The sequence below is a fragment of the Emiliania huxleyi genome (assembly GCF_000372725.1).
Source record: "Emiliania huxleyi CCMP1516 unplaced genomic scaffold EMIHUscaffold_98, whole genome shotgun sequence".
Taxonomy (NCBI): Eukaryota; Haptophyta; order Isochrysidales; family Noelaerhabdaceae; genus Emiliania; species Emiliania huxleyi.
In genome coordinates, this window is record NW_005194754.1 from 320,281 (window position 1) to 331,056 (window position 10,776).

At 61.2% G+C, this 10,776-nt stretch overlaps 4 protein-coding genes across 4 annotated transcripts in view; 3 read left to right on the forward strand and 1 right to left on the reverse strand.

The window, feature by feature from the left end:
- Window positions 1–420: 420 nt before the first annotated feature.
- EMIHUDRAFT_69373 (hypothetical protein) lies at window positions 421–1,113 on the forward strand (the record flags this gene model as incomplete). Its single annotated transcript, XM_005756287.1, has 1 exon — window positions 421–1,113. The coding sequence occupies one exon, from the start codon at window positions 421–423 to the stop codon at window positions 1,111–1,113; it is 693 nt and encodes a 230-aa protein (XP_005756344.1).
- A 565-nt stretch (window positions 1,114–1,678) lies between these two features.
- Window positions 1,679–3,445, forward strand: VPS52_1 (vacuolar protein sorting 52). The gene is made up of 2 exons (XM_005756288.1): window positions 1,679–2,524; window positions 2,877–3,445. The coding sequence occupies exons 1-2, from the start codon at window positions 1,799–1,801 to the stop codon at window positions 3,267–3,269; spliced, it is 1,119 nt and encodes a 372-aa protein (XP_005756345.1). The 5' UTR covers window positions 1,679–1,798; the 3' UTR covers window positions 3,270–3,445.
- Window positions 3,446–6,473: 3,028 nt separating this feature from the next.
- Window positions 6,474–7,416, reverse strand: EMIHUDRAFT_439357 (hypothetical protein). Its single transcript, XM_005756289.1, has one exon. It carries the CDS (start codon window positions 7,335–7,337, stop codon window positions 6,588–6,590), a length of 750 nt encoding a protein of 249 aa, XP_005756346.1. The 5' UTR covers window positions 7,338–7,416; the 3' UTR covers window positions 6,474–6,587.
- Window positions 7,417–10,069: 2,653 nt separating this feature from the next.
- The window catches only part of EMIHUDRAFT_69315 (hypothetical protein), a gene marked incomplete at both ends in the record, with an annotated part of 974 nt that continues 267 nt past the window's right edge, over window positions 10,070–10,776 (forward strand). Inside the window, 2 exons of the mRNA XM_005756290.1 lie at window positions 10,070–10,511; window positions 10,565–10,776. The exon at window positions 10,565–10,776 is cut by the window's right edge and continues 35 nt beyond it. Of these exons, the coding sequence (XP_005756347.1) occupies window positions 10,070–10,511; window positions 10,565–10,776 (654 nt within the window). The remainder of the gene's footprint in view (window positions 10,512–10,564) is intronic.

Sequence of the window (10,776 nt, forward strand, 5' to 3'; positions counted from 1 at the left end):
CGGCGTTGCGGCCGGCGCGTTAGTTAGGGGCAAATTGACATTTAGCGAGAAAGAAGAACTGCTAGCAGGAAATTATTCACACGAAGGCGCTTTCAAAAAAAGAACTCCGAGGTGCGCGACGCGGCCCAAAAAGGCCCGGGACTCTCACCCACAGACTTCATGGCGACCAGCAGGCCCCGCCCTTACCCTGTGGAGGAGGAGCCAGAGTTTCGTGCGGACCGAGCTCCGCCGGCAGCAGCTCCGCGTGGCGCTCTCGCCGCCGGCAAGGCCTCGCACCTCATCACCGCCACGGTCGCGTTCTTCTGCGTCCGGTTTGTTAGTCTTCCCATGTGCGGCCATCTGACGCGTGCACTCGAGGCCATGTGGCCGGCCGCGCTGCGGCCGTACCTCGACCCGGCGCAGGACGACACCGCGGTCTTGATGGGCTGCAGTGCGCTGTCTGCCTACCTCGTCGTCGCGGTAGGACTCTGCTCGCTCCTGGACTGCCACCCGGAGGCGCACCGGTACAAGACGCAGGGCCACCGCTCCATCTTTACGTGGGATCAGTGGACGCGCGCGGTCGCCGTCGGGCTGTCCAATATCCTCCTCTTCTCCTGGTTCGCGACTATCCCGGCGTGGCAGCTGCAGCGGCGCGGAGGCGGCTCGGGCGCGTGGGACACGCCGCTGTCCTTGCCCAACGAGCTGGCGTGCTTTGCGGTGCACGTCGTGACAATCGACGTGTGGTTCTACGTCACCCACCGCGCGCTCCACCTGCCGCTCCTGTACAAGTGGATCCACAAGTTCCACCACGCCTTCAAGGCGCCCGCCGCCATCGCATGCGTGTACGCCAACCCGATCGAGTTCTGCGTCGGCAACGTCGGCGGCGTGGTTCTGGGGCCGGCGCTGACGCGCTGTCACCCCTACGCCGCCGCCTACTGGCTCGCCTTTTCCCTCACGTCGACGAGCCTGGCGCACAGCGGCTACCGCGCCTTTGGCGCAGAGGAGCACGATGCGCACCACGAGCACTTTTCGTGGAACTTCGGCGTCGGCATCTTGATGGACAGGGCGCTCGGCACGTGCCTGCCGGAGGGGCTGCGCGCGCGGGGGGGCGAGAAGATCATGAAGAGAAGCTGATCGTAATTCGTATAGGGCCGTCTTCTTGCTTACGTCACGCTACAGCCTACAGGGGACCCAGTCCAGTAGGAAATAGAAAATTCGAGGTCTAGCATGGCATAAATAAATAAATAAAACGGACATGCACATGGCGGCCCAAGCTAGGCCTAGGGTGCTAGGGAGGGCTGGGTCGTCGTCGAGGACAGACACGTCCCCACCTAGCATGGCACTTGGAGCATTTGGAGGCACTTGGAGTGCAGTCGGCAACCGCACGCCAAGGACCGGGAAAAAGAAAGAAAGAAAAACAGCCCACCCAAACGAGGGATAAAGAAAGAAAGAAATAAAACAGACACGCCAAACGAGGGATGGGACGAGGACAGGGTCCCCACCTGCACGAGCAGGATTTTGGAAGGACGATCAGGGGGACAGGTGGGGCTCTCCTGCTCCTGACAAACGAAAAGAAAGAAAGAAAGAAAACAGACACGCCAAACGAGGGATGGGACGAGGACAGGGTCCCCACCTGCACGAGCAGGATTCTGACAAACGAGGGATCGGACCGCCACTATCATTTCTTCTCCGCTGAGAGCGGCGCCCGGCGCAGGAGTTGCTCGCAAGCCAAACACCACCTCGCAAAACCCTATCTCGGCAGCGCCAGGAGTCCGCGCGTAGCCATCCGCGGTTTCGCAGCGCGAGGAACTGCTGTGGGATGGGCGGCGAGGCCGCCCCTGCGGCGGCCGACGCGCTGCGCGCGCTGTTGGAGGAGGAGGACGAGGATCTCACCGGCTTTGCGGAGGATGCGGCGGTGCAGGAGGCCCTGTCGTGCGGCCGCGACCTGCGGGAGCACGCCGAGGAGGTGGAGAGCTCGCTGCGCGCGGTGGAGAGGGAGTCGATCGCCGACTACATCAAGGAGAGCGAGTCGCTCGCCGGGCTGCACACCCAGATCCGCGAGTGCGACGGCGTGCTCGACACGATGGAGTCGATGCTGCGCGGCTTCCAGTCGGACCTGGCGTCCATCTCGGCGCAGATCAAGTACCTGCAGGACGAGAGCCTCTCGATGAACGTCCGGCTGCGCAACCGCAAGGCGGCCGAGACACAACTCTCGTCCTTCATCACGCAGATCGTCGTGCCGCCGGAGCTGATCTCGCAGATCTGCGAGGCCGAGGTGGACGCGTCCTACCTGGGCTACGTGCAGCAGCTCGACGCCAAGGTCTCCTTCGCCAAGCTCGAGAGCACCGCCATGACTTCCGCCTGCGCCGACATCGCGCCCGAGCTCGAGAAGCTCCGCCTCAAGTCGGTGCAGCGCATACGCGACTTTCTGCTCGAGCGAGTCGGGCGGCTGAAGCGGCGGATGACAAACACGCAGATCCTGCAGAACTCGGTGCTGCTCAAGTACAAGGGGCTGTACGCCTTCCTCCAGAGCCACGCCCCCGACGTCTGCGCAGAGGCGCAAGAGGCGTAAAGGCCAAGCTGTCCGTACGCAGAGGAGCGATTAGTCATGCCCTGTCGATAGGTGCGGGAGGCGTACACGACCACCATGTCCTCCGTCTACCTGGCCAAGGCGCGGCCAGACACGTCCGAGACACCTTCGAGACGCTTCCGAGACGCTTCCGGGACGCCTCCTAGACAACACCTCCCACACCCCCCCGAGGCACACTTCACTTCCCAGACACCGTGCGTCTACGTCGCTGAGCTGCGGCGCGCCTGAGACAGAGAGCGAGCCCCAGAGCGAGCCCCGAGGCGGGGCCGCCCCACCGCCCGACCCTGCCCCCTTCTCCGCCCCGCAGGTCAAGACGGTCTTCGTGGAGGAGCAGCTCCTCGCCGACAACGGCAAGATGATCAGCTTCGTCAAGCAGGCCGAGCCCCTGCTCGTGCCCGGCGCGCCGCCCGAGGACGCGGCCAAGGTGGACAAGGGGGCGATGGAGCACCTCACGCGCGAGTTTTACGACAAGTGGAAGGCGGGCATCGAGGCGATCCACCGCGACGTGGTCCAGTCCTTCTCCAACTTCAAGCTCGGGATGGACATCCTCAAGCAAGTGCTCACCCAGCTCCTGCTCTACTACACGCGCTTCCTCGACCTCGTCAAGCAAGCCTTCCCGCACGGGCCGCCCTTCGCGCAGTACATCCTCTCCATCCCCACGCTGATGAACGAGATCAAGCACTTCTCGAGAAATTTCTAGCGCCCAGCCGCCCGCCGGTGGGGGAGAGGCCTCTGAGCTGCAGAGGACTGGCGCTCTCTGTGTCGAGTCGACGCCTTTAGTCGTGACGTCGTCCTTGAAACCCCTATTGTCGCGCATCGCGCGCGCTGTCGCATGTGATGTCTCGTGTATTACTGTGTCTCCAGACTCCACCGCGCACGAAAGCCGTGAGTCGACTGTCGGACACATAGAGGCAAGAGGGAGACACGAGCTCAGCTCGGCCAGCGGCCCAGCCTCTAGAGCGGAGAGAATAAAGAAATAAAAACGGTCAAACTCTCTCTGTGAGACGAGATATGGGATTTAGGGACATGTGTCCCCGCCCTGCACGATCTTGGTGTGAGGGATCTTCAATCCGTCCCCTCACCCCTGGTAACTACCCGACACTAGAAGAGCAGCAAGAGTTGGGGCTATGGTCGCGGGAGAGCCGCTGCGCCGCGTGGGCGCGCCTACACCGCGCTTGCTCCGCTCGCCACCTCTCGCAAAGGTCCAAAGTCATAGCCATCACCTCCTCCGGCAAGTCCTTTTCGCCTATCTCGCCGTCCCTCCATGCCTGGTATAGAGCTCGTCGTCATAGCCATTATTTATTGCATCACAGCCTGCTGCACTTGCGTCGTGCACAACCCTGCCACCCTATATCCCGCGCCTCAGCGTCGGAAAATTCGAGCTCGGAGTCATACCCGGAAGCAGGCGCAGACGGCCGCGGCGATTTGGCAGGCGGCGAGGTGGGGGAGGGAGAGCGCGGCGGTGCGCGCTCGGTGCTCCCGCTCTGGTGCCAGAAGGGCCAGAGCGTGCTAGCGGACAGGCACACCCAATCCACAAAAAACGCCCAGCACACGCGCACCACACGTCAGCGACGCGGGACGCGCCGATCGATTCTCAACGAGATTTGACATTTGTCCGCAGTGTTCCCGGGCATTCACACTATATTCCTCTGAGATAATATTATATTTCGCCGCCACCGCGGCGCGCGCGCTTTATCCGCGCGCTATATTAGTAGAGCCAAACTTGTGTTCTTGTTTTGGATCAAACTTGTTTACAGCTCACTTCAGCGCGATGCGGCCCCTGTCTAGCCTCCTGCTCCTATGCAGCAGCTATGGCGGGACCGCTATCGAGTATGGCTTCCCCTCCGGGAAGAACGGCCTCGACTACTGCATCGCCGAGGCCGACACCACCAGCGACATGACAGCGTCGACCACCATGGCAGCTCCACCATGGACAAGCCTTGCACCCTATATGTCAGCCACCACCTGGGCGCCTGGCGTGTGCGAGCACAACCCTATGCGGGATGAAGGATCTGAACAATACACTCGGCCGGCCTCTTTGAGCCCGTCCGAGTCCACCATTTGTTTCGACGATCCATTTTTTGACTTCTTCCTCGCTATTTGCAGACTTCAGACCAGAACAAGTGAGGACACGTGTGCCTCCACTCACACTACCTCCCAGGCGATGGAGCACGCGCTACAGTCGGCTCCTGAGGCCTCACCCACCTACTGCGGCCAATCTGAATTTTCGGCCCTCCGCAGCCCCGCGATACAGGTGCACTCATGGCCCAATACGATGGCGCTACAATTCATGAGGCACGGGACTCTTGCTGCGACAACCCAGCCCCATAGGAAGCCTGCGACATACATGCCGCCGCCACCTTTGCTGGATCACTCAATGCTGCCCATTCTTCTGGGCCAGTGCGACGGGAACGGCTTCCTTTGCCTCCAAAATGTTTCACCGTGGAATGCTACAGTTGACCCTACACCTTGGCAGAAAGTCCTTCCCCGGGACCACTCGGACACGTCGAGTGCAGGAGAGGCATTGTACCATGGGACATGTTCTTCTGGAAAGGAGCTTGCCACCTACCAAGCCCTTGAGACCTTGAGCAGTGGGACAGAGGTAGTGCCCTTCAACAATGGGACATGTGGTATCATCTGGCCACTCCATGGAACCACCGATGCTGCGAAAGCCCTTTGCCTTGATCACTTTCGGCGACGCGGCAAGCGCGATTGGGTCAAATACGAGCTCCATTGGAACTATGTGTTCTCAAACAAGAATTGCGCTCGGGTACAGTCCACATGGATGGGAATGATCTGGCCATTTTTTCTTTGCTTTGCTCTCGTTGGGTTCCTTTTCCTTGCTTACTCCCTGCTGACAAGTGCACTGGACAATTGGCGACCTGTTTGCTTACCAGACCGTTAGCAGCCTATTGATTATCCATGAATACGACGAGATGTCCGAGTTCCGCACCGCCTACATGGCCATCGTCGGCGGACTACTGTGGCTTGCCAATATGACGCGCGTCGACATTGCTTATTCAGCGTCTCAGCTTGCTCGCTTCATGACTAATCCTGGCCCGTCGCATTTTAAAGCCGCCATCCGGGTGCTTATCTACGTGCGCGACACAGCTGACCGCGCCCTCGTCATGCAGCCGAACCCCAACCGCAACCTTGAGAGCTACGTCGATTCAAACTGGGCAACGAAGTTCTCTTGCTCCGGTGGCATGTTCTTCTTCTACGGATGTCTCTTCCACTGGTTCTCCAAAATGCAGCGATCTGTCACGCTGTCTAGTGCCGAGGCAGAGTTCTTTGGCGCCATGCTAGCCGCCAAGGAGGTGATTTTCATCCGTGAGCTACTGATCGACCTTGGATTTTCCATCGACGGCGCCAGCGTCATCAACTGCGACAGCAAATCCGCCGTCGGCATGGCCTTCGATCCCGTTGCCTTCAAGAAGACCAAGCACATCTTGCGCGCCGCCGAGTTTCTTCGCGATCTCGTCAGCCGTGGCGTTATCTCTGTCGAACACCTCCCCGGCGTCGTGATGCTCGCCGACCTGCTCACGAAGGCTGCCTCGCGGGCCATCTTTACTGGCCTGATCAAGCAGCTCGACGACTTTCATGCCCTTTGAATTTATTTGTCCCTCGCGCCCCGCACTCGGGCCAGGGGAGGGGCTGTTCCCGGGCATTCACACTATATTCCTCTGAGATAATATTATATTTCGCCGCCACCGCGGCGCGCGCGCTTTATCCGCGCGCTATATTAGTAGAGCCAAACTTGTGTTCTTGTTTTGGATCAAACTTGTTTACAGCTCACTTCAGCGCGATGCGGCCCCTGTCTAGCCTCCTCTGCTCCTATGCAGCAGCGCGGCGCCGCGCGCGGACTAGCTGAGCGACAGAGCGAGACTCGCGTACGGTGCTCGGAGGGAGGTCTCTGTGCACGTACTACATACTGTACAGCGCGGCTACAGTACGCCACGCAATCCAAGTCACAGTTCCGTACACGCGGTATGGGGTATGCCGCTTGCAACTTGCATGGTCACGCCCCGCAGGGAGGGTGACTCGCCACCGCGTCCGCCAGCTCCAAGAAGGAGCTCACGACGACGGTTGGGCCCGGGCTGTCTGCCCACGGATCCATGACGTAGTTCGGCCGCTCGCCGCGCTTCATCCACGCCGTCCTCCAGCCGCACGCGGCGGCGCCGAGGATGTCGAACGGGTTGCTCGAGACGAGCCACGTGTCCTCCTCCGAGGAGCCTGCCCGCTCCATCAGATAGGCGTACGTCGCGGCGTGCGGCTTGAAGACGGGCGACGGCATGTCGTCCACGACCACGGTGTCCACGAAGCTGCCGCTCAGCTCTGCGTTTGCGAGCAGGCAGCGCACGTCTGAGCTCGTCCCGTTGGAGAAGGCGTAGCAGCGGTGGTTCGCCGCAGCGAGCTGGTCGAGGCCGGGCTTGCAGTCCGCAAACGCCGGCAGAAGGAGGTAGGCGCCACACAGCCGCTCTCGCTCCTCCTCAGATAGTTCCGCGTCAAACATCTCGCAGCAAAAGTCGAGCGCTTCGCGCGTGGCCACGGTCATCGGCCTGTAGGCATCCATGCACGTGCGCCGGAAGGTGTACTCGAGCTGCTTGGCCCGCCACATGCTGTTGAAGGCCGGCTCCTTTGCGTCGATGGCCGGCATAGCGCGCATCATGCTGCCGAGGCCCTTGACGTCAAACGTCGTGCCGTACATATCGAAAGCCAGAGTCGCGCGGCCGGACGAGCTGCTGAAGCGCCGCAGCGTGGCGCGCATGTTGTGTGTGTGGCTGGTTTTACAGGATGCTACAGTAGCCGGTACGAGGCTCACGTCGCTGGGCGTCGCTGGATGGATGCGAACACCAGTGATGTGTCCTACAGGTACCTAGGTATGAACAACGAGAAGACAAATGCCGTTTGCTGATAAATATATAATATATTTGTAATGGTGCCACAACTTCCATCCCTTCTTGCCCGGCATAGCAAAACCAAGCGGCCGATTGTACTCGCTGGCAACCGCCCGATTTTTATAATCCTATCCTATTATACTACAGTGGGTTGCTGAGGGAGGGTGTAGAGGATGTAGAGTGTAGAGCGCTGTAGAGCTGTAGAGATGTAGAGCGCTCTGGAGCGCTGTAGAGCTGTAGAGCTCTACATCGGCTGCGTGACGAGGCGGGTGCGTTGTAGAGCGATGTAGAGCGCGATTTTGCTGTAGAGTTTGTTGTAGAGGCTCTACAGCCAAACCGCCGGGAAGGCAGTGACTCAAAGAGGTCGAGTCGCACTAATGGGGTGTCTCCGAGCTTACTGGAGCTCTGATGGACGGCCCTGACTATCACTGACACACAGAGACGGTCACTCTGACGGCACACAACACCCTATAACTGCGTCATGACCAGCCTGCCATGCGTCGCCGGTGCCGCATTCGTCGCTGTGCTTCTTTAGCAGGCGGTGGACTATCGGCTGCGAGGACGGTCGCATTTGCGCGAGGCGAGGCGAGCATTCAGACGCGTTGCATGCGCCATGACTCGCGCCAGCGCGTGCGGGAGCTCCTGGCTGAGCGTTGAGTCCAGGCGAGTTGCGCTGGCCACGATCGCTACGCCAAGCCGAGCTGACGCGCCGAGGCGCCGGCCAGTCGCAGCCGTGAGGCATGCCACAGCAGCAGAGGCACCTCCCACCCATTGGGCGGGCAGACAGAAGGCCAGGGCAGCACTGGTAAGTGCAACGCGCCTCATGTCGGAGAGCGACCGTGCCTCGTTCGCCGCTTATGATGTAGAGTTTGTTGTAGAGATTTCACGTTGTAGAGCGCCTCTACATCGCTCTACAACGCACCCGCCTCGTCACGCGGTGGATGTAGAGCTCTACAGCTCTACAGCACTCTCCAGCTCTACAGCTCTACAGCGCTCTACACTCTACATCCTCTACACCCTCCCTCAGGTGGGTTGCGGGCATTAAGAAAACGTCGCATTAAGAAACCCTACCAAGCGATTTCCGCAAAAATCTAAGAAACCACGGGGCGCCGCAGGCGCGGCCCCGAGAAAAGGCCAGACACGAGTGTGAACGGGTCCGGAGCCCCAGCTGCAGCTCAAAATTTCTCTTCGCCTGGGCCTGCGGCAGCGCACTTGTCACTTTTCAAGTCTGCGGTGTTCTGAGTGGAGTGGTCAGTGGATGGAGGCGTGTGTGCGTCTTCCCCTCATCCAGAGAGCCGACTCGGCGGCAGACTCTTGGCATCGCCCTCGCGGACCGAGCTTTAACACTCTTCTTACCTAAAAATCCTTCGGGCCGGCGCTCTGGCTTGATTGAGTGCCCCGCCCGGAGCTAAGAAACCACGGCGTGGGGTGGATGAGGGCTGTGGAAAGGCTTAGAAACGGCGGCGTGCCGCGGAATCCTGTTTTCTTAATGCCCGCAACCCACTGTACTCGAGCGTTTCATGCCCCGGCTGGGTGTGTGTCTCTGCCGTTCCTTCGTCCGGCTGTTCGTACCTGTTCGTGCGTCAAGGTGTGCGTGCGTTTTGGCCAGTGCCGTTGTTCCTGCGTCCGGCTCTCGTCTGGGAACCAGCTGGGAACCTGTTCGTGCTATACAGGTGTGTGTGTTGTGTCGGTTTCTCTCGTTGAGGGTTGAGCTATGCCGTTCCTGTGTCCGGCTATTCGTGCCTTCCGTTTGCGGACATCGGGCAGGAGATCGTGGCTCGCGCCGCGTCCCGCGAGACGTGTGGATGGTGATTTTTTATTTTTTCTGATCTTTCGATTCATCTCATCCGAACTTTTCTTTTTCTCCGTTGGGCTCAGACCCCAAAAGACAACCCACTGATGCTGGGGAGGGTGATGTGTAGTACGCAGTTCCTCACATGCGGATGGGGGAGAGGATGCCCCCGTATAGCGGCTAGCTATGCGGGTGCATCCTGTCTCTCTTTGTGGGGGCGGTCGACGCCGTGCGGGGAGAGCAGGCTGGCCGCAGAGCGGACGCTCGCTCCCCGGGCGCTGCGGGTACGCTTGCTGGGCGAAGGGGCGCTGGCCGCTGGGCGGACGCGCGCCCCCTCCCCGAGGGGTGGTGCCTCTCAGAGGCGATGGTACCAGTACCACTGGTGATGGTCTACTTCAACTGCTCGAGGGGAGTGTGCCTGTCGGAGGCGGGGTTGAGCTAGGGGTTGAGCGTGTCCAGCTCGTCTTTTCGCCGCCGCGCGGCGATGGGCGTAGGCGTACCTATAGTATTCCCTCGTGTATAGGGTGATTTCAGGTCTGCTCCATCGTCTGCCGGCAGCGTGAGCTGCACGCGGCTCGTTCGAGCGGCCACTTTTTTGTTTGGCAGGTTCGAGGACAGGTCGGTGCTTCGGCCTTCGCGCCGTCGCGTAAGCGAACGCGTGCGCGCGACGCGCGTGCGTGCACGTGCAAGTGCAACAAACGAACGAACCACACGCCAAAGCCGTCCCTGTGCAAGTGCAACAAACGAACGACGACACACACCACACACTTGCGCACAGCCGGGCGATGAATTCTCTTTTGTGTTCGTAAAATGGCGCCTCTAGCTAGAGTGTGTGTTTGCTCCTGCGGCGCCGAGGTGCTGCATGTGCCGCCGGAGCTCGCGCCGGCTGTCGACCAGTACGTGGAGCCGGTCCCGCGGTGGGCGTGTCCGCGCCGCTCTGGCGTGCTGACTTGGCTCGTGCTCCTGTCCATCCCTTCGGCCTCCTTCCTCTTCCTCATCGGGCCGCATCTGGCTGCGCGGGACGGGGTACACCTCGTCGCCGCCGTGGCGCTCACCTACCTCGTCTCGACCACCTTCATGGCGCTCGCCGCCTTTTCCGACCCCGGCACCATCCCGCCGAACCGGGACCCGGACGTGCGGCGGGCGGTGCAGCAGCGCTCGCCCGTGGAGGTGACGGTGCGCGGGACTCGGCTCACGCTCAAGCACTGCGCCACGTGCGGCATCCACCGGCCGCCTCGCTCGGCGCACTGCCGTGAGACCAACCGCTGCGTGCAGAAGCGGGCTGTGCCTGCAGCTCGGCCGCAGCCGGCGGGCGGCGCCTCCTCAGGGCTGCGGCTGCGAGTAGGTGGGACCACTACTGCCCGTGGATCGGCAACTCGGTCGGCCGGCGCAACTACCCCTTCTTCCTCCTCTTCGTCGCCTCGACCCTCGCCCACTCCCTCCTCACGGCCGTGGCGAGCGTGCTGCACCTGACAGAGGTCGCCGCCTCGCTCGCGGCCTCCGCCGACGACGCCGCG

What these genes read in the sequence shown, in the direction of transcription:
- VPS52_1 (XM_005756288.1), top strand. Translation starts at nt 1,799, where the DNA reads ATGGGCGGCGAGGCCGCCCCTGCGGCGGCCGACGCGCTGCGCGCGCTG. An exon ending in TCCAGAGCCACGCCCCCGAC is followed by an intron (nt 2,525 to 2,876) that starts GTCTGCGCAGAG and finishes TCCGCCCCGCAG; the next exon opens with GTCAAGACGGTCTTCGTGGA.
- EMIHUDRAFT_439357 (XM_005756289.1), bottom strand. Translation starts at nt 7,337, where the DNA reads ATGCGCGCCACGCTGCGGCGCTTCAGCAGCTCGTCCGGCCGCGCGACT.